A 17,726-nucleotide genomic window follows, 5' to 3' on the forward strand; every position below is an offset into this window, starting at 1 on the left:
CCATTGGCCCACACTGATACAAATTAATGAAAAGACATTTCTTTGGGAAAGCTTACTTCCAAGGTCGAATGACAACAAATAAATGTGGAAGATTGTTGGAATCTGAAAATCATGAGTGGTGGCTTAAACCAAGGGAGGAAGTATTGCTGCGGATCGGTACATTGACACGGTTTCAAATATTTTCTGAATAATTATTTACTAAATATAAAGGGAAACAGTAATTTTGAAGTCAAGAACACAAACCTACAGGAGTCACTAAAGTTAATAATTGGTAAACATGGACATCGTGTGCCTCCTGATATGATGTGCTGTGAAAGACATAATGTCACTTCTATGATTTCATTGTAAAACAATGCAAAAGAAAAATATCATTAGGAAACATCAAAGAAACACATTTTACAAAATAAATGAGCTGTCTTTGTGAAAACTGTCAAGTCCAAGGACCTTCATGAAAGGCTGATGAACTGCTTCATTAAAGGAGTGTAAGGGGTGATGATAGCTACATGCAATATGCAGTTCTAGATCTGGTCAGGGACCATGGGAATACTAAGGGACAATATTAGCGTGAATGATGACATCTGAATATGGACTGTTGATGAAAGAATAGTAATTACCAACGCTGAATTTCCAGATTATGATACTACTCCAATAATATAAAATGTGCCCTTAGGAAACATGCACTGAAGTATTCACTAGTACAGAGGAAAAGTATTTTGAAATTTAACTCCAATTGCTTAGAAATACACACACACACACGTATGTGGGGGGAGAGAATGATAAATGAAAAGGTGCAAAACAATTGTTAAATCTGGGTAAAATTTATACAAGAATATCTTGTAATATTCTTGCAACTTCTGTAAGTTTCAAACTATATGAAAAATATAAAAATGAAAAATCAATACGTGTATTTCATCACTTCATAGAAAATGCTATCTATCATACAATCAACTCAGAAGATGCATAAAACATAATTTGATGCTAAATCACCAATTCTTGGCATTTCTTTTTGAATAAAGTACAGAATGGATTTTCCTTAAACATCTAAAAAGTCTGCCAAAAAATTATACAGCACATGCCTTATATATCATGTTATTTCCTCAAAGATCAGAGACAAAAGAAAAATTGGTATCTCCACTGTCCTTCAACTTTACTTCACAGGGACTCTTTAGTGCTCTATGACAAGAAAATACGTACACGTTAGAAAGGAGGAAATGAACTGCCTTCTCTCACCTCTACAGTGTGTGCTAAAATAGCCGCATCCTCGTCAGTCCTAATGTGAAGTCTGGTAATGTTGTAATTCATCCCTGCCGCTGTGATTTTCCTCACCCGGGACCAGCTGTTTTCACTTTTCCATAGAATCCATCTCCTTCTGACATACTATGCAACTTCATAACTTAGGGCCATTGTTAATTGGCTGTTTCCTTCAGTCAGAATGTAAGTTCTCTGTGGGCAAAATCACTTTTATGTTTTGTGTATGTGCATCTCATAGATCTATTAAAGTACCAGACCCACATATGACAGACAAAAATTATTTCTTGGAGCAATGAATAAATGTCACCTTAACTTTCTTCTCCCTTTGCATCACTGTGCTACTCATCCTAACTTCAGTCACTCACTGCCCTCCCTTCAGGTTCAGCACCCTGAGTGCTCTCAAGAATGGGGAAGAATCTGATTTTGGAGACAGAATCTTCAAGGTGATTTAAGAATCCAGCAAAGCCATGTGCTCAGCTTCCTTCTGTCTCTCTAGAGTTCAGCGTACTCTACTCACCTACACTCGACAGTGAGCTCCCTCCCTGCTCAAGGGCAGGACCCATGTCAGTCACATGAGTGCCTCCCTGCCCAGTGTGCCCACAGCACAGTGAGTGTTCACGTAGATGAAGGATGGAGGTCTCACGAGATTTGCTGACCAGAGCAGCAAATACATTGTAGGTCACCACACTGAATACGTAAGTGAAGACTGGATGGAAAGAGCTCGGAGTTGAGGGAACAATCCCTGGGGTTTCCTTCATCCAGCGGAAAACACATCACTCCTGCTTTAGGACAAACTGGAGCCCGGGTTCCAGGCATGGAAAGAACCCTTTGATGAGAGCCAAGATGTTTCTGGAGGGGTTTCTCCAACTCTTGAACCCAGTGGCTCAGTCACAATTACAGCCACAACTACAATATACCACCCTCGAGAGAGAGGAGGCAGGAGGCTGGGGTCTTCACGAGTCAACTCTCTTTCCCAAAAAACAGGAAACTGCACACTATCCTGAAAACAAACAGAAAAATAGAGTTCTTATTAACTCATCAAGAAGTGCAGTCACAGTATATGCACCACAAAAAAGGCACATACCCACTCTGCAAGTGTGAAGCTTGTATGAGGTCTTTTAAAAGTCTCCAAGGAAGACTCTAGTGACGAAATGTATATTTTTCTGTACAATAAATTTTTTCACCTGAGTTAATACTGATTATCTTGTGTAACTTCACAACTAGTCTCAAAGAAAATCCCTCTGGACGAATTTCAAATGAACACATCCAATGCCAGCACCAAGAGAATAAGACCATGGTGGCAAGTGTGAAAACCAGACAAACCGGACACTGGCATGTACACATCCAGAGTCTCCTGCTAAAATCCCTGGCACTTTATTTTGTAACAAAACTCTACACAAACGTTTATAAGATCAGACAATGAGAATCCTCTGACTTTTTTTTTCTGAGTTTATCATGAATTTACCTCAGCTCTGTGTTTCATTTTACTGGTTTTAGTTGTAAGTCAACCCCTAGAAAACAGCAGAGGGGGTGTGGAAATGCCCAGTCCTCCACACGGGATTAAAGAACCTGGGAAACACCAGGAAGAGGAAAGAATTAGGACTCACCTGAGGCCTCACAAGTACAAGATTATCACCATGCTGTCTGAGAAAAGAAAGGAAACAACCAAGTAGAATGGAATCAAGAAAAAGTGAGAGTATGTTGGGCATTTAATACCACACGAGCAGAATTTACGTCTAAAACTCAAAGCCTTAACCAGTTGTAAGGGGTGCACATTTTAACATGGCAATCTGTATGTGACTTCTCTCCTTAGATATAAAATAGAAGATAAGTGTTAGGTGATGTTATTTCAGTTTTCTACATCTAACAAGTTCAAGTATCTCATGACTCAAGCCTTCACGTTTCCCACAAAGAATTATGCTCCTCATGGGTGGAGATGTTTGGAAGAAAGGCTCCCCACAAACATTTGTAGAGCTGCCCTCACTGTCCAGCCTCCCTGACAAGACAGCAGTGAATACATATAAGAAACAAGTAGAAGGGCTGAGATCCTTTACCTCTCAAACGTTCCCCCACGGAAAATTAGAACTGATGAGACACTGCAAGAGGCCCGGCAGGGAGTCCGAAAGGGTTTGTGAAGGCATTTGTCTTTTCCGTTTATGGTCTCTGTCTCCATCTCCTCCTTCTCCTTTTTACTTTTCTTTCTGAAATAATCCTGAGATGGCTTTCTAAGCATAAACCAAAGGGGTACCTGTGGCTGAAGGTGGCGGTAAGTGCACAGGAGCTGCTGGGCCAGCCTCCTCTACGCTTTCTCACAGGTACGGGAAAGCCTGAGCTACTTCTAGTCCCAGTATGACCCTACATGATAAGAGCTGTCACGGAAGGTTTTCTCACAGCCATGACAATTACGTGTTCCTCTTCATTATGAATTCTCAGATGGCAAGTAAGATTTTTTCTTCTGGCTAAAGACTGTCCTCAGTAGTTATATTCAGAATGTCTTGCCTGTATGTTCTCTGATGTTGACAGAGGTGGACACACTGGTGACACACCTTCGCACATTTCTCTCTGGTACAAATCCTTTGATGGCGAGGGAGGGCGGAGCAGCAGCTGAAGGCTTCCTTACATTCACTGCATTCACAGGGCTTCTCTCCAATGTGACTACTCATGTGTCTGAAGAGCTGACCAAAAAAACCTTTCCAACATTCTTTGCACGGAAAGGGTTTTCTCCTCCAGTGTGGATCCCCTTCTGCAAGACAAGACGAGCAGTGGGTGAAGGCCTTACCACAGTCAGGTGCTCGCAGGCTCTCAATTGTGAACCCGCTGGTGCTGCAGGAGGTGTGACCTGCGTTTGAAGGCCTTCCCACACTCGAGGCACTTGTACGGTGTCTCCCCAGTGTGGATGACAGAGTGCTGAAGGAGGTAGGTGCTCCGGTGAAAGGCCTTGCCACACTGGGTGCACTCATAGGGCTTCTCCCCAGTGTGAACCCGCTGGTGCTGCATGAGTTCTGAGCTGCATCTGAAGGCCTTTCTGCACTCACTGCACTCATAGGGCTTCTCTCCAGTGTGGATGATGGAGTGTTGAATTAGGTGTGCCCTATTGCTAAATGATTTCTCACAGTCTTTGCACTCAAAGGGTTTTTCTCCAGTGTGGGTCCTACTGTGCCGAATGAAAGTAGAGCGGTGGGTGAAGGCCTTCCCACACTGACTGCACTCGTAGGGCCTCTCCCCAGTGTGAATTGGATGGTGCTGCAGGAGGTAGGACCTGCGTTTGAAGGCCTTCCCACACTCCATGCACTGGTATGGTTTTTCCCCGGTATGAATGAGGTAGTGCCGAATGAGGGTTGAGCTCTGGCTAAAGGCCTTCCCACACGCATTGCATTCATAGGGCTTCATGCCAGTGTGAACCCGCTGATGTCGAACAAGGTACCACTTCCTGTTAAACCCTTTCCCACATTGCTTGCATTTGTACAGGTTACTTCCAGCATGAATCGTGGGGCCTTTTTCTGGTCCCTGTGGGTCACGTTCATGGAGGACATCTCCCTGAGGGACTCTCTCCTGTAACACCCTGGAATGCAGACTATCATGTGTCCCCAAATGACAATCTTCAAGGCTTATTTCCCCAGGATGGGTCTCTTTGTGGGGCTCTGTTGCTGGCCTCCATTGACCTTTCTGCATTTCCAGAAGCCCTTCCTCATCCTTGGCTTGTCCCAACCTGGAGTCCCTTGAAGATCCCTCAGTCAGGCTTCCCTGGAGCAAGTCTCCCTCAGGCAAAACCAGCTGAGATGTGCTTGGCTCTCTGGTCTGAAGTTTTGTTGTGTCACCTGAAGAGAATCCAATACACGAAGGGGCACTTTTAGTGATGCAAATATAGGAGAAACAAAAGCAACACCTCAGGGGCAAATGAGGAAGAAAATAGCACCTCTGACATTGGCTGTGCTTTTACATCTTCATAACCTAGGTTTCCAATTACTTTTTGTGGTCCTTCTAACTTTGATACTATTAAAGGGAAAATCTGCAGGGCAGGCTGGACCAGAGGACATGGATGTGGAGTTGAGACCCCTCCTCACAGCCCAGAGTAGGGGAGAGAGGGCAGTTTTAATAACACTGTCTGGGGGCATTTACCCCAAGAACTGATGTCTTGGTGCTATGAGAGCATACGGAAGCAGCACCCAACAAGACTGTGAAGAAAAAGAGGTCACGTTCCCAGATGGGTGTCCCATGAGCTGGGTCCTGATGGAGAAGTCAAACTTGCCAGAAAGAGGAAAAGAGAGGATGGGGCTGGACTGAAATATAAGGAGTAAGCATGGACAGATTCACCAGTGGAGAGTGCTTAGGAACTAAAGGAAGAAAGGGCACCCGATGCCTGGGGAAGCCCACACTGAAGAGGTGTTTGCAGTAAGAGGAAGGGGATGAAGACCACAGAGGAGGAGGGAATGAGGGTCACAGGGCCCAACAGTACAAGAGAAGGTTCTGCTCTGTGGAGAGGCATCAGCGTGATGGTTCAGAATGAGGGTCTGGAGCCAGAATGCGTCGGTTCCAGCCCTGCCTCTATCAGGTGAGCTGATCCTGGGGGAATTACCTTCTTCTTCAAGTCATAACTCCTCATTTGAGAGACTGGGAGATGCTCAGTTTCTCAGGCTCTCACAGGGGTTTAATGAGAAAATGCCTGTAAAGCGCTCTACATGATTCTTGATATAGCCTGAGTGTTTACTAAATTGTGCCTCATTATCCCTATCATTTGTGATGGTTAATTTTATATGTCAACTTGGCTATGCTACTGTGCTGAGCTGTTTGGTCAAATACCATTCTAGATGTCGCTGTGAGGTCCTTTTTAGATGTGATTAACATTTAAATCTGTGGACTTTGAGCAAAGCGGATTACCCTTCATATGTGGGTAGGCCTCATCCAGTCATTTGATGGCCTTAAGAGAAAAGACTGAGATCCCCTGGAAGGGAAGGAATTCTGCCTCTAGACTTTCTTCAGACTCAAGGTAGCAACATCAACTGCCCCAGCTTACTGGCCTGCCTTTCAGACTTCAAAATCGCTTAGCCCTCACAATCAATTCCTTAAAATAAATCTCTACATATATACACATCTTATTGGTTCTGATTCTCTGGAGACCTCTGACTAACATGTTATTATTCTCATCGTTCCACTGGGCAGCTGGGATGACCGCAATGACATCAGCAAGAAGAAACCATCTTGTTGTAGAAGCCAAGCTGAGAGGCCTTGGTAGAACCCAATGCTTCTGACACCTTGATCTTGGACTTGCAGCCTCCAGAGCTGTGAGAAAAATAAATTCTGTTGTTCAAGACACCTCTCCCCACCATAAAAGGATGGGGCACCAGGAGCCTGAAAGGCCCTGGAAATTTTTTTTTTTTTTCTGAGGATGATTTGCACTGAGCTAACATCTGTTGCCAATCTCCCTCTTTTTGCTTGAGGAAGATTCGCCCTGAGCTAACACGTGTGCCAGTCTTCCTCTATGTTGTATGTGGGTCACTGCCACAGCATGATGATGGCTGCGGATGAGTGGTGTAGGTCTGCTCCCAGGAACTGAACCCAGCCCGCTGAAGCCGAGCATGCCAAACTTAACCAGTAGGCCACGGGGCTGGCCCCAGGTCCTAGAAATATTCTAAATCTTGACTGGGGTGGAGAATATTTCAGTTTATACATATGTAAAAATTTAAGCTGAACCCTTAAGATTTGTGCACATCATTGTACACTTCTGATATTAAAAAATTAGGAGATTTTAAACAATAGGTATGGAATTCAGGTGTATACATCTTTTCCCAAAATGAGACAACTCCCTCAAGTAACTCAGCTTTATAAGTAGAGTCAACGCTAGTTGTGGTCTATGACTGACAGAAAGCATTTGTGTTTGTTTTCTTTTTCCAAGTGTAAGCAACTGGAGCCCATTTTTAGGCTGAGTAGAGAAAGGATGAAGATACAGACAAGGCAGAAAATAAGTGAAGAAGCAAGTTCCCCAGAGGGCCGAAGGAATGAAGGAGGCAGCACCGGCAATGATCAGAGGTAAAGGTCTTCCACAGATGACAAGGGAAGCCACAGGTGTGGGACAGACATGAATGAGTCTCGAAGGGTTCAGGAGCAAGAAGCAAAAGTACGTAGCCTTTATTTTTAACGTTAAGTTGATTTCATGCTGAGATACAGTGACTGAGGAAGAGGTGATGATTTGGAACATGTCTGAGTGGCTGCAGAGGCACAGAAGAGATGTGGAAAGACCTGGTGGGAGTATCTGGCATCATCTCATCTTTTGATGAGAGCTTGGACTAGGGTGTTGGTGATGAGCCAATGAAAGTGGGGGAGGTGACGGTTTCAGGAAATGTGGAGAATATCAAATGGAAGGCCTTGAGATGGATGGATGCTGGGTCTGATGGAGGGAGGGGTGCTGAGGTGCCGTCTGAGGGGTTTCCAGTCTTCTAGCCTGCTTGTATGGCAGAACATTCTCTGAACTGGGGATGGGAGGAGGGGGCGTCACAAGTGTCTTCTAAGGCTGAGGAGCTTGAGGTGCCTCTGAGACACTTAAGTGGAGCCATGGGATTGGGGGCAGTGGGGATGGCATTTGGAACAGAGCATGGGCGGTGGGGCTGCCCAAAGACACTCCCAGGCTGGCTGAGAAGCGAGAAGGACCCAGAGAGAAAAGAGCCTGGGACTCAGCAGTGATCCAGCTCACTGGGTGGATGACTCCAGCTACACTCAGCAGCATGGATGTGGGCAGAAAAGGCCGAACGTCATGTGGGTGTTTTTCAGGGCAGAAGGGGCAGGAAGATACAGCGCAAGGAGCTGCCCTTGAGTGTCTGATGGACAAACAGGAGGATGGATGAATGGATGGAGATGGCAGGAAAGAGTGGGATACAGCATGTAGTGTAGAGAGTAATTTCAAGGGGAGGAAAGGCTCCCTCTCCTCTGAGTCCAGAAGGAAACGTGTGATATTACTATCTTTCATTATAATTAAGATAATTACGTGGCTACGACTAAGCTGACTTCTGTTGACCCTTACTATAGGCCAGGCACTGTACTGAGCTGTCTGCTGCGCTATCTCATTACATCCTCAAACAACCAATCACACAGAAATTATTCTCTCTCTGATTTTCTGAAGGTAGGCTGAGTACAGCAGGACTGAGTGAGATAATACAAGCCAAGCCCATCGGCCCTTCTCGGGTACACAGTTAAACCACATCCCCAGGCCTGAGGTCCCAGGTGGGGCCAAACACCTAGCTTGTGTCAGTGGACTATGTGGAAGTGAGTATGTGTGCACCCGGGTGTGTCTCTGTCCCTTCCTCTCTCGTCTCCCCTCCGCCAGCTGCCTTATGCCAGAGCAATCTTAAAGCTACCTGTTGACGATAGAAGGCACCTGAGTCCCTGAATAACTGTGGTTCAGAGCTGACCTGCTGGTGCACACTCTAGTGTGTGAGAGAAAGATCCAGGCCCCCAGAAGGTCACAACATGGAGGTCCCCAAATTCTGAGGCAGTGGTCCCCTGAGGGTCTGAAAGCTCCTACCTGGGCAGGGGCTATGTGAGAGGCCTGTCCTCACCGTCCATAGCTCCTGCCTGTGCTCCAGCAGAGGGAAAAACTCTGGTGTGGGAACTGGATGCCCTGTTGATGGAGAAAGAAAGAGGACACAAGTGTTTTGATGAGAAGAAAAAAAACTTTTCATTCGTCTGGGGTTTCATGACAGGAACAAGACCATGCATAAATCTGCTCCCAAAGAAAAGAAAATGCTGATTTGTGACGTGGACACCAAGGGCACAAATCCCACTCGGGCTGTAACAGCTGTAGAGCGTAGTGCTGTCTGTGCAACACCATTGCCCTTGAATTTTATCAGTGGAAGCCAACACTGTTCAGGTGCATACCACTTCACACACAGCCCTGGGACGCCAGGAAGTTGAGGCCCTCCTTCCAGATGTTTTGTAATTAATCTAAGTCACTGGTTCTCAAACATCCTTCAGAACCACCTAGGGATGTCTGATTCCAACCTTAAACCCAATAAAACAAAATTTCTTGGGGTGAGGCCTCGGCATCAGTATTTCTGAAATCACCCCAGGGAACTGATGCCCAGAGAGAAATTACTAGCAAAAACTGTTGGTGGAAATAAATCAGTGAATGGCATCCTTGATCACTGGTAATCTGAGGTAGGCAGGTAACCTGAGCTGGATTCTCATTGTGAAGAGAAAGCTTTTATTCTCATGCAGGAGGGGAGGACTGAACAAGGGGGCCTACTGCCTCTGCCACTGCAGCAGCATCCTACATCCCCCAGGGAGCCAGGCTGAGGAAAAGGCAGAAGCCTGGTCCACGGAGAGCAGAGAGAACCTTCACATCACTGATGATGTAACTGCACTGCTACATCCACCACTGCCTTGGGGCTTCTCATTAGGTGAGGTGGTAAAGTTCCTTTGGGGGAAGCCAGTTTGAGCTGGTCTTCTGTTGGAGGCAGCCAAATACATCTCAATGGATGGGGGGAGTAAAACATAGGAGAGTTCTGTATATAAGTCCAATGACTGAAATACCAGGACCCACAGAAGTCTCAACTGGCAGACTCTGATCCACAGCCCAGGATTCGTGCAGACACCTCTCAGGAAGGTTCCCTATGTGTGCTTTGTCCCTGGCACCGAGCTCAGAGACGGGGCAGGAGAAAACATGAATCAGACGTTCCTCTGGCTCTGCCAGGAGGAGAGCTCCCCGTCACCTCAGGGCCTCTTCTGCTGGTCCCTCCATCTGGAACTCCACCTCCACTGCTGCTCCCAGCTAGCTCTTACTCAGCCTTCAAGTCTCAGCTCCAGCGTCACTTCTTAAGGAGCCATTTTCAAAGTACCCACGATAGATTATGACCCCTGGTTATATATTCCTAAATACTCTTATTTTTTCTTTCTGCAACTCATCACAGTTCATCTAAGAATTGATGTCTGCTTTCCCACCTGAACTCAGAGTGATGGGTCTGCAGAGCACAGTCTGCCATCATAAACTGACCCACATTTTATTTTTCCTAAATATTTTATTCTAAAAGGGAACCCTGTTTTGCTCTGGTAAATGAGAAAGTCACTCTCACTTCCCACAAATAGAAGGTTACCTTCAAAACACAACAATGAAATCAAAATAATGCCATTAACGTCCCAGTGAGCTCATGCGGCCTACTCAGGGCTGTGAGCTGGAGGCTGCTCCCTCTGCTGAAGAGAGAAATTAGCCACCACTGGGAGACATGAAAGACTCAGCGCTGATCTGAGACTTTCTCTTGACAACAATCAGCATGTCAGATAGAGAAGGGAAAAGGATCGGCTTTCTCAGAGTGTCCACCTGTGGCATTTGATGACATCCCTGTGCACCCTCTAAAATCATCTGTACCAATGGAGGATTGTGGCCCAGGCTACAGGAAACATGTGAGGATCACGTAGACACCAGGGGCCTTTTTACCAAGATGGTGTTGTTCAGGAAGATCTCTGAGGCACACTGATGACAAATGCCACCTGGAGGTCTGCCTGACTCACCCTTTCTTCTGAGAACAGCCCATCACCCATGGCCCAGCCAACTGGGCTGTGGGGACACTTGACCCAGACTGGTTGAGTCAGTCAGCTCCCCTTCTGTGGAATCCAGAATAAGGACCTCAGACTGAGGCCCCAGTGTCCTGGGAGCTGGGTGAGGGTTTGTGTTCAGAAGGACCTTGTTTCTGACCCAACGATCCCTGATGCAGACACAGGGAGACCAGGCAGGAGAAGGGACAAGAAAACTGCAGGGGCTGTGGGGAGGAGGGACGGTGGCTCCTGTGACCTCCTTGACCAGCCAGGAATCAAGGAGGCTGAGGTCCCCCACAGGGGTGACATGTAAGCCCTTACCCAGTGAGACCAGGAGCCTGCAGGTCTCCAGCATCACCTCCTGGTACAGGGTCCTCTGATGCAGGTCAAGCTGTCCCCACTCTTCCTGGGTAAAGGTCACCGCCACATCCTTGAAGGTCACCAACACCTGGAAAGTCAAACAGGTAGTGATGTTGGCCTTGTGCTGCTGGATGAGATAAAAGCCTGTCACTTAGTCACTGGTGAAGGTGCAGAGAGACCCAGGCCCAAATCACCAAGGCCTTCTGAGGGGTGAGTTCAGTTTTGGGCTCAAGGGGGAGGTGGACGTGGCCTTTGGACACAATGCAATTGTGTGGCTGAGAGAAAAGCCTCCCATGGGGGAGGCCACTGGAGATAAGAGACAGTGGTGTTCCTGTGAGGGCTGTGGGAGCAGATGGTAAGTGCTCTGGGACGTCAGAGCAATGGGGAAAATGATCATGATGACAACTCCAACAATGAAAACAGCAGCAGCTGAGCCTCCCTGGTCCTCGCCGCGTGCCCGCCCCGGGCTGAGGGCTTCACAGACTGAGGTAAAGTGACTAAAGATCTTGCTGTGGAGCCAGACTCCCAGGGTTTGAATCAGGACTCCTGAATCTGCCTCTTGCCAGCTGTGTACCATGGGGAGGACATTACAGTGTTTCTCTATGCCTCGATTCCACATCAATACAATGATCATTGCCACTTCCCCAGGCAGTTCTGAGAACTAAAGAGAAAGTGTTCCCATGGCAAGTACTGGGGTGCCTGGTCCCAGTAAGTGTTCAATGTCATTTGTGACTTCTACTAAAAATCCTCCCACAGTCCATGAGGTAAATGCCATCATCACCTCCATGTCACAGCCAGCAGCCTGGGGCTCAGGCAGCTCTAGAAAGTCACCCACAATCTCACATTTAAGGGGCAGAGGCAGGATTTGAACATCTGGCAAAAGGTGGCACAGAGCTACCAGAAGATGGGCAGGTGGGGGCTGCGGTACCTTAGCTAGAGCTAAAACAGAGGAAAAGATGATCCTAAGAGGTGACCGACACACAGTAAGGGGGCCGGGAGACAGCCCTACAGAGACCTGAGGACAGGGACCCAGGCAAAGAGAAGTGCGAGGGCAAAGCCTGCAAAATGGGAAGAAGTTTGGCAAGTTCTGGAAGTATGGCTGGGTGCAGTGAGCAAGGGAAGAACAGAAGAAGCATGGAGGGAGAGGCAGGCGCAGATCTAGTGGAGCCCTGTGGGCCGCGGCAGGGGGTGGGGGGTGAGGGGAGGGTGTGAGTATTTATTATGAGTGTGATGAGAGCCCCTAAAGGGGAGGCCCATTCATTCAACCGTTTATTGAGTGCTTTTTACAAGCCCAGACCATTCTAGGTCTTGGCATAGACCAGCAAGAGACACATTCTGGGACTGGAAAGGGATCCTACGCAAACAACTAAATAAATGAGCAAGACATTGTCAGAGGGCCCTGAACATTCCAAAGGAAAGAAAATGGAGCAAGGAGATTAAAGAGATGATAGACCACTTTAGATGGGGCAACGGAGACCTCTTTAAGGAGGGGACACTGGAGTGAGTCTGCAATAAAGTGAGGGAGGGACCTTCACCTGGACGGGAAATTAACCAATAAGACAATCCCCAACAGTGATCAGGGCTACCATGAGGCTACTCGGGATGACTGCTGGAGAGTTACCACACTCCTGCACACGATCATCACTGACCACTTGAATGGACTCACTTTTCTAATATAACTGAACGTCTTAAAAAGGGAAATAGATTCACTATTGTCAGTGGGAAGCCAGTTCTACCTGCTGTAAACTGAAAGATAAATTCCTTGGCCTTTATGGCTCCCAGACTGTCCCGCCACCGTTTCAGCCCTCACATAGCAGCAATCCCAAAACGCTGCTCCTGCCTCTCCCCAACCCAAGCCGGATCCCTGTAGAGGCCAGAGGCCAGGGAGGGCCGAGAGTCAGACTCCTGCTGGGTGAGCCTGTAAAATCAACACAGGCCCAGGAGACATCTCTGGAAACAGCGCCGGAGCGATGCTCCCTGGACCGTGCTGGGCAGTGGGAGACACAAACCCATACACACTTTCCAGTTCCCTCAACTCAGGAAAAAGCACCGTTAATATTCCTATTTTATAACCAAGAAAATAGAAGCTAAGGGCAGCAGGGGCACTTGCTCCTAGTCACAGCCTCGGGAAGGGGCGCGGCCAGAACCCACAGGGAAGTCTCCAGATTCTGCCCCCTCGCTCCTCCCTGCAGGTCGTTCCACGCGCACGGCGCGGGGTCGTGGGGCGGAGTGGGTTCCAGAAGCCACATCTCTCCCTTCCACACAGCATTCTATTGGCTGAAGAAATGGGACCGTCCCCCGGTAGCCCCTGACCTGGATTCGGACCCTGGAGCCGACAGCCCCCAATCCTGAGGCTCAGAGAAACGACGGCCGGGAGACGGCAAGGCGAAGGGTCACAGGACGCCGCCATCCCGCACGTCAGGCGCCGTGGCCACGCGGGTGGGGTCCTAGCGGGCGAGGGGCTTGGGGCACAGTCCACTAACCTGCAGGGGGTCCAGCGGCGGAGCCATTGGACCGTGGGGACAGCAGGGCCGCGCCGGGGGCAGGGAGCGTCCCGCGGGCTCAGCCGACCCTCCCTCAAGTCCTACAAAGGGGCCGAGGTGCGTCCTCCTCTCTGTCTTTCCGCCTTCCGTCCAAACAAGCGGCGCGGGGCTCACCGCGGGTGTGGACAGACCCCCGCCCCGGCACAAACACGTCCATCCCCGCGCCGCCTCTGTCAATACGGGCCAGCCACGCCCCTTTCCGGTTCGACAACGGTCGGGCACAGACAGCTGTCCCGCGGAGTACAGCCTTCTGGGCAATGTAGTTTTTATTCTGCATCCCACCAGGCAAGGGACGCTGTGCTCTTTCCAGGAGCCGAGGGCGCAGAGGCCCGGAGAGGCGCCCTGGGAAAGGGAGTGCAGAGGCTCCAGCGGAGGAAGAGAGGCATCGGATGTTCCTAAAGGGGACGCGCCCAGATTTCTCAGCAGTGTTTTCTCCATCTTGTTATTTCAGACGTTCCCAATGGTGCAAGTGCCAGTCACAATATGAGGGAGTAACAAGATATGTCATTCAGATACAAAGTAGGAGTCATAGCTGCGAACTAATAACCACCTTGTTGCTCTTCAAATATACGCAGATTGAAGCTTTAGAGCCAATTTTGTGAGTTTTGTATGTTGGCTCAGGGTCAAGAGAGAAAAGACGTTACAGAAGGCTGTTACTGAGATGTTGGGGAGGAAGATATTGGATGTCCCTGAAACAGGGGAACGATAGAGAAAACTTTGTTTTCTATAAATTTTTAAATAAACTTGTGAAGTTCTTCAAAATTCTGTGTGGGATATATACAGTGGATTTAATTTACATAAATGAGGAAAGTCTGAAATAAATTATAATTTTAAGCTTATATTATCCAAGTATCTTTATATTTATTCTGCCCTTCTATTTTTTAAAAATATATTACTTAAAAAAGGGAGAAAATATGTTATAGACTCCATTCAGCAGAACAGGAACCCAAAGAAAAACCTGAATGCACACACTGCAATGTCATTCAGTCACGAAATACGTGCGTTCAATAGTTTATAGTTTCAATAATATTTTCAACCAACAAATATTATCTTATTACTCTTTAACTATATGTAGATCAAAGCTTCCGAGTCAATTTTGTAGGCTTCAGTATGTGCAATCAAGGGACACAGAAGAGAAGAGTTCAGCCAGGGTCATGACGGGGGAAATGGATGAGGGATGTCAGGAGGCCCAGAAGGAAGTAGACAATGTGGCATTCTGCCTGTCCCCCCACCCCCCGCCCCGTTGCATACACACACACACATTCTTCCTGCACAGATACATCTCAGTGTTTATGTTCCAACCCCAGCAAGGCCCATTGTTTTTTCCATATAATATTTCTAACTCAATTTCTTGACATCGATACTGCTATGGTCCCAATGCTTGTTTTCCCCTCAATTCATATGTTGAAAATCTAATGCCTAATATGATAGTAATAGGAGATGAGACCTTTGGAAGGTGATTAGATACCAGAGCCCTTATGAATGGAATTAGTGCCCTTATAAAAGAAGCCCCAGGAAGTTCCCTTGCCCTTCCTACCATGTGAGGACACAGAGAGAAGGCTGTCTATGAACCAGGAAATGGGTTCTCACCAGACATCGAATCTTCCAGAGACTTGATCTTGGACTTCCAGCCTCTGGAACTGTGAGAAATAAATTTCTGATGTTTATAAGCCACCCAGTCTATGGTATTTTCTTATAGCAGCCCAAAAAGACTAAGATAGATACAATTCATTTTAGAATCTTAGACGTATCTGAAAAGAAGAGCCATTTACCAAATGCTTTTTCCTACTATGACAGTGGCTGGCATGATCATGGTCTGATCATGTGTACAAAGGGGGCGTCTTATCCCTGAGATAAACATTTGCTTATTGTTTGAGGATGATGTTAGTGATCCAAATAATTATTCTGAAAATTGCTAAATAGAATGAAGGTATCAAGCTCTTTCTTCTCTTTTCTGTACAGACTGTATTCTGAGGTAACAGGAGATTATGGAAAATTCTTCCTTATAAAGGATTTTTAGCTAATAAATGCAGAAATAGCAATAGAAGTAGGATACAAATGTTTCAACAGCTCATAAAATAATTAACTACCCAATGATCATCATTGAGTGCTAACACAATAGATAAAAGATGCATGGCAGATTGATATTGGATAGAAAATACTAGTAACATTACGACCCAATCACAGGAGAGAGACACCCAGACATCAGAGCGGGCTTATGTGATCCAGACATAATTTCTCAGCACTGTGTGGAGTATTATGGCCAAAGGGTGAATCTGGATTTCAAACTTGTTTGGATGGCAAGACTATTCACTGAAATTGGGAATGTGGAGTAATAGGCAAGATGATGAATTTCTGTTATGATGAGCTCAGGGTGCATTTGAGACATTCAAGGGAAGACATTGGGTAGAGGAGATGGGGGAGCACTTGGAACAGACTCAGGATCTGATTAGGTGCTGGCCACGGACACTTATTGGCTGGCTGAGCAGCCTGAAGGATGGCTAGTGGGAAGAGGCCACACATGGCAGCAAAGCCTCCAGCTGCCTCTGCAGTCAGCTGTGAGACAGACAAGTCTAAATATCATGTTAGTATTTTGAGTACACAAAGGCCATGGAGACATAATACAAGGAAATGCCTCTGAGAGTCTGATGGACAAAGAGGAGGATGAAGAAATGAATGGAGAATGTGGGAAAGGATGGGATGCAGAGTATAAAAGAGATAGTAATTTCAAGGGGAAGAAATATCCCTTTTTTCTTGAGTCGGGAAGACAGTCTATGAGAAAACATACGATATTACTATTTTTCATTATGATTAATATTACTACATGGATAATACTAATAGTTTACTTTTGCTGAGCCATTTCTTATGAATAAGGCACAACACTATGCACTTCTCTGCATTATCTCATTACATCCTCAAGTAACCCAATGACACAGGAATGATTATCACTCTATTTTTCAAGAGTAGGTTGAGTATTTTTTAAAAGTAGCTGGTACACAGGATATTTCAGATCCAATAAATTAGGTTAATTAGAAAACACCTTCTGGAAGGAGGGGTTCATATTCCCAATGTCCAATGGGATTGTAAAGCAAGCCCATTTTCTCATCTCCTCAGGAACACAGCTGAACCACATTTCCCAGACCTGAGCACCCTGGTGTGGCCCAACGCCTACTTCCTGTCAATGGAATGTGAGTGGAAGTGATGTTTGTGTGCAAATGGGTGTGACTTCTGCCCTCCCCTTTCATTTCCCCTATGCAACCTAGATGATGCCAGAGCAAACACAAAGCTAGATGGGGACATTAGAAGGCACCTGGGTCCCTGAATAACTGGTCCAGAGCTCCAAGCTGACCCACACTGGAACTTGATGTGAGAGAGAAGCAGGGAGGCCACACTGAGGAGCTTCCCACAGAAGTCCAGAGGCAGGGGTGCCCTTGCAGTCTGAAGCCTGCAGTGGCACACATATACTCAGCTTCTGGCTGCCCTTGTGAACACACACTTTGGTCTCCTTATTCAGAAACGTGGTATGTATCTTCACATTAAAGTGTTAGGAATCTCTTCCTGTAGGCCTTGCACTAAAGGATTCTATTTTGAGTTTTCCTCACAGCCTCCTATGAAGCAGGTGGCTGACAGGCACCATTTTCCACAGGGTGAAACCGAGGCTCAGGGAGATCAACGTAACTGCTGAAAGGCGGGGAACTGATGAGCAGTTGATCCAAGCTGGAGACCCAGGTTGGCCGTCTCTGGCATCTGTGCTGTATAATCACAAAGCTACGCAATACTGCTCTGGAAGGGGCCAAGTCCTGGTAAAATGATGATGACGATGACAATGATGACGATGACTGCAGCAGGGATCATAACCATCAACAGGCCCATAGTTAGGGAGCACCAGGCGCTGTCCTATGCACTTTTCATACATTAACCAATTTATCCTAATACAGTCCTGAGCAGTAGATACCGTGTTATCCATTTTACTAAGGAGGAAATGGACACGCAAAGAGGTTCATTAACTTGCACAGGGTCACACAGCTCACGAGCAGCGGAGCTGGAATT

The 17,726-nt window shown here is 46.9% G+C and overlaps 1 protein-coding gene across 5 annotated transcripts in view; it reads right to left on the bottom strand.

Annotated features, from left to right (window-relative positions):
- Positions 1–177: 177 nt before the first annotated feature.
- Positions 178–17,726, bottom strand: part of LOC103553614 (zinc finger protein 550) — a 33,435-nt gene continuing 15,886 nt past the window's right edge. The window contains exons 1-6 of one of the 5 annotated variants that reach the window (XM_070633509.1): positions 13,617–14,129; positions 11,095–11,221; positions 8,768–8,863; positions 3,306–5,069; positions 2,859–2,895; positions 178–2,251 (exon numbers count right to left, since the gene is read on the bottom strand). In XM_070633509.1, coding sequence (XP_070489610.1) covers positions 4,054–5,069; positions 8,768–8,863; positions 11,095–11,221; positions 13,617–14,114 — 1,737 coding nt within the window. In that variant the 5' untranslated portion in view covers positions 14,115–14,129 and the 3' untranslated portion in view covers positions 178–2,251; positions 2,859–2,895; positions 3,306–4,053. Of the gene's footprint in view, positions 2,252–2,858; positions 2,896–3,305; positions 5,070–8,767; positions 8,864–11,094; positions 11,222–13,616; positions 14,130–17,726 lie in introns of those variants that run through there. The other 4 variants (XM_070633513.1, XM_008524235.2, XM_070633512.1 and 1 more) reach the window with 4 other exon arrangements.

Source organism: Equus przewalskii, chromosome 9 (genome assembly GCF_037783145.1).
Source record: "Equus przewalskii isolate Varuska chromosome 9, EquPr2, whole genome shotgun sequence".
NCBI classification, from domain to species: Eukaryota; Metazoa; Chordata; class Mammalia; order Perissodactyla; family Equidae; genus Equus; species Equus przewalskii.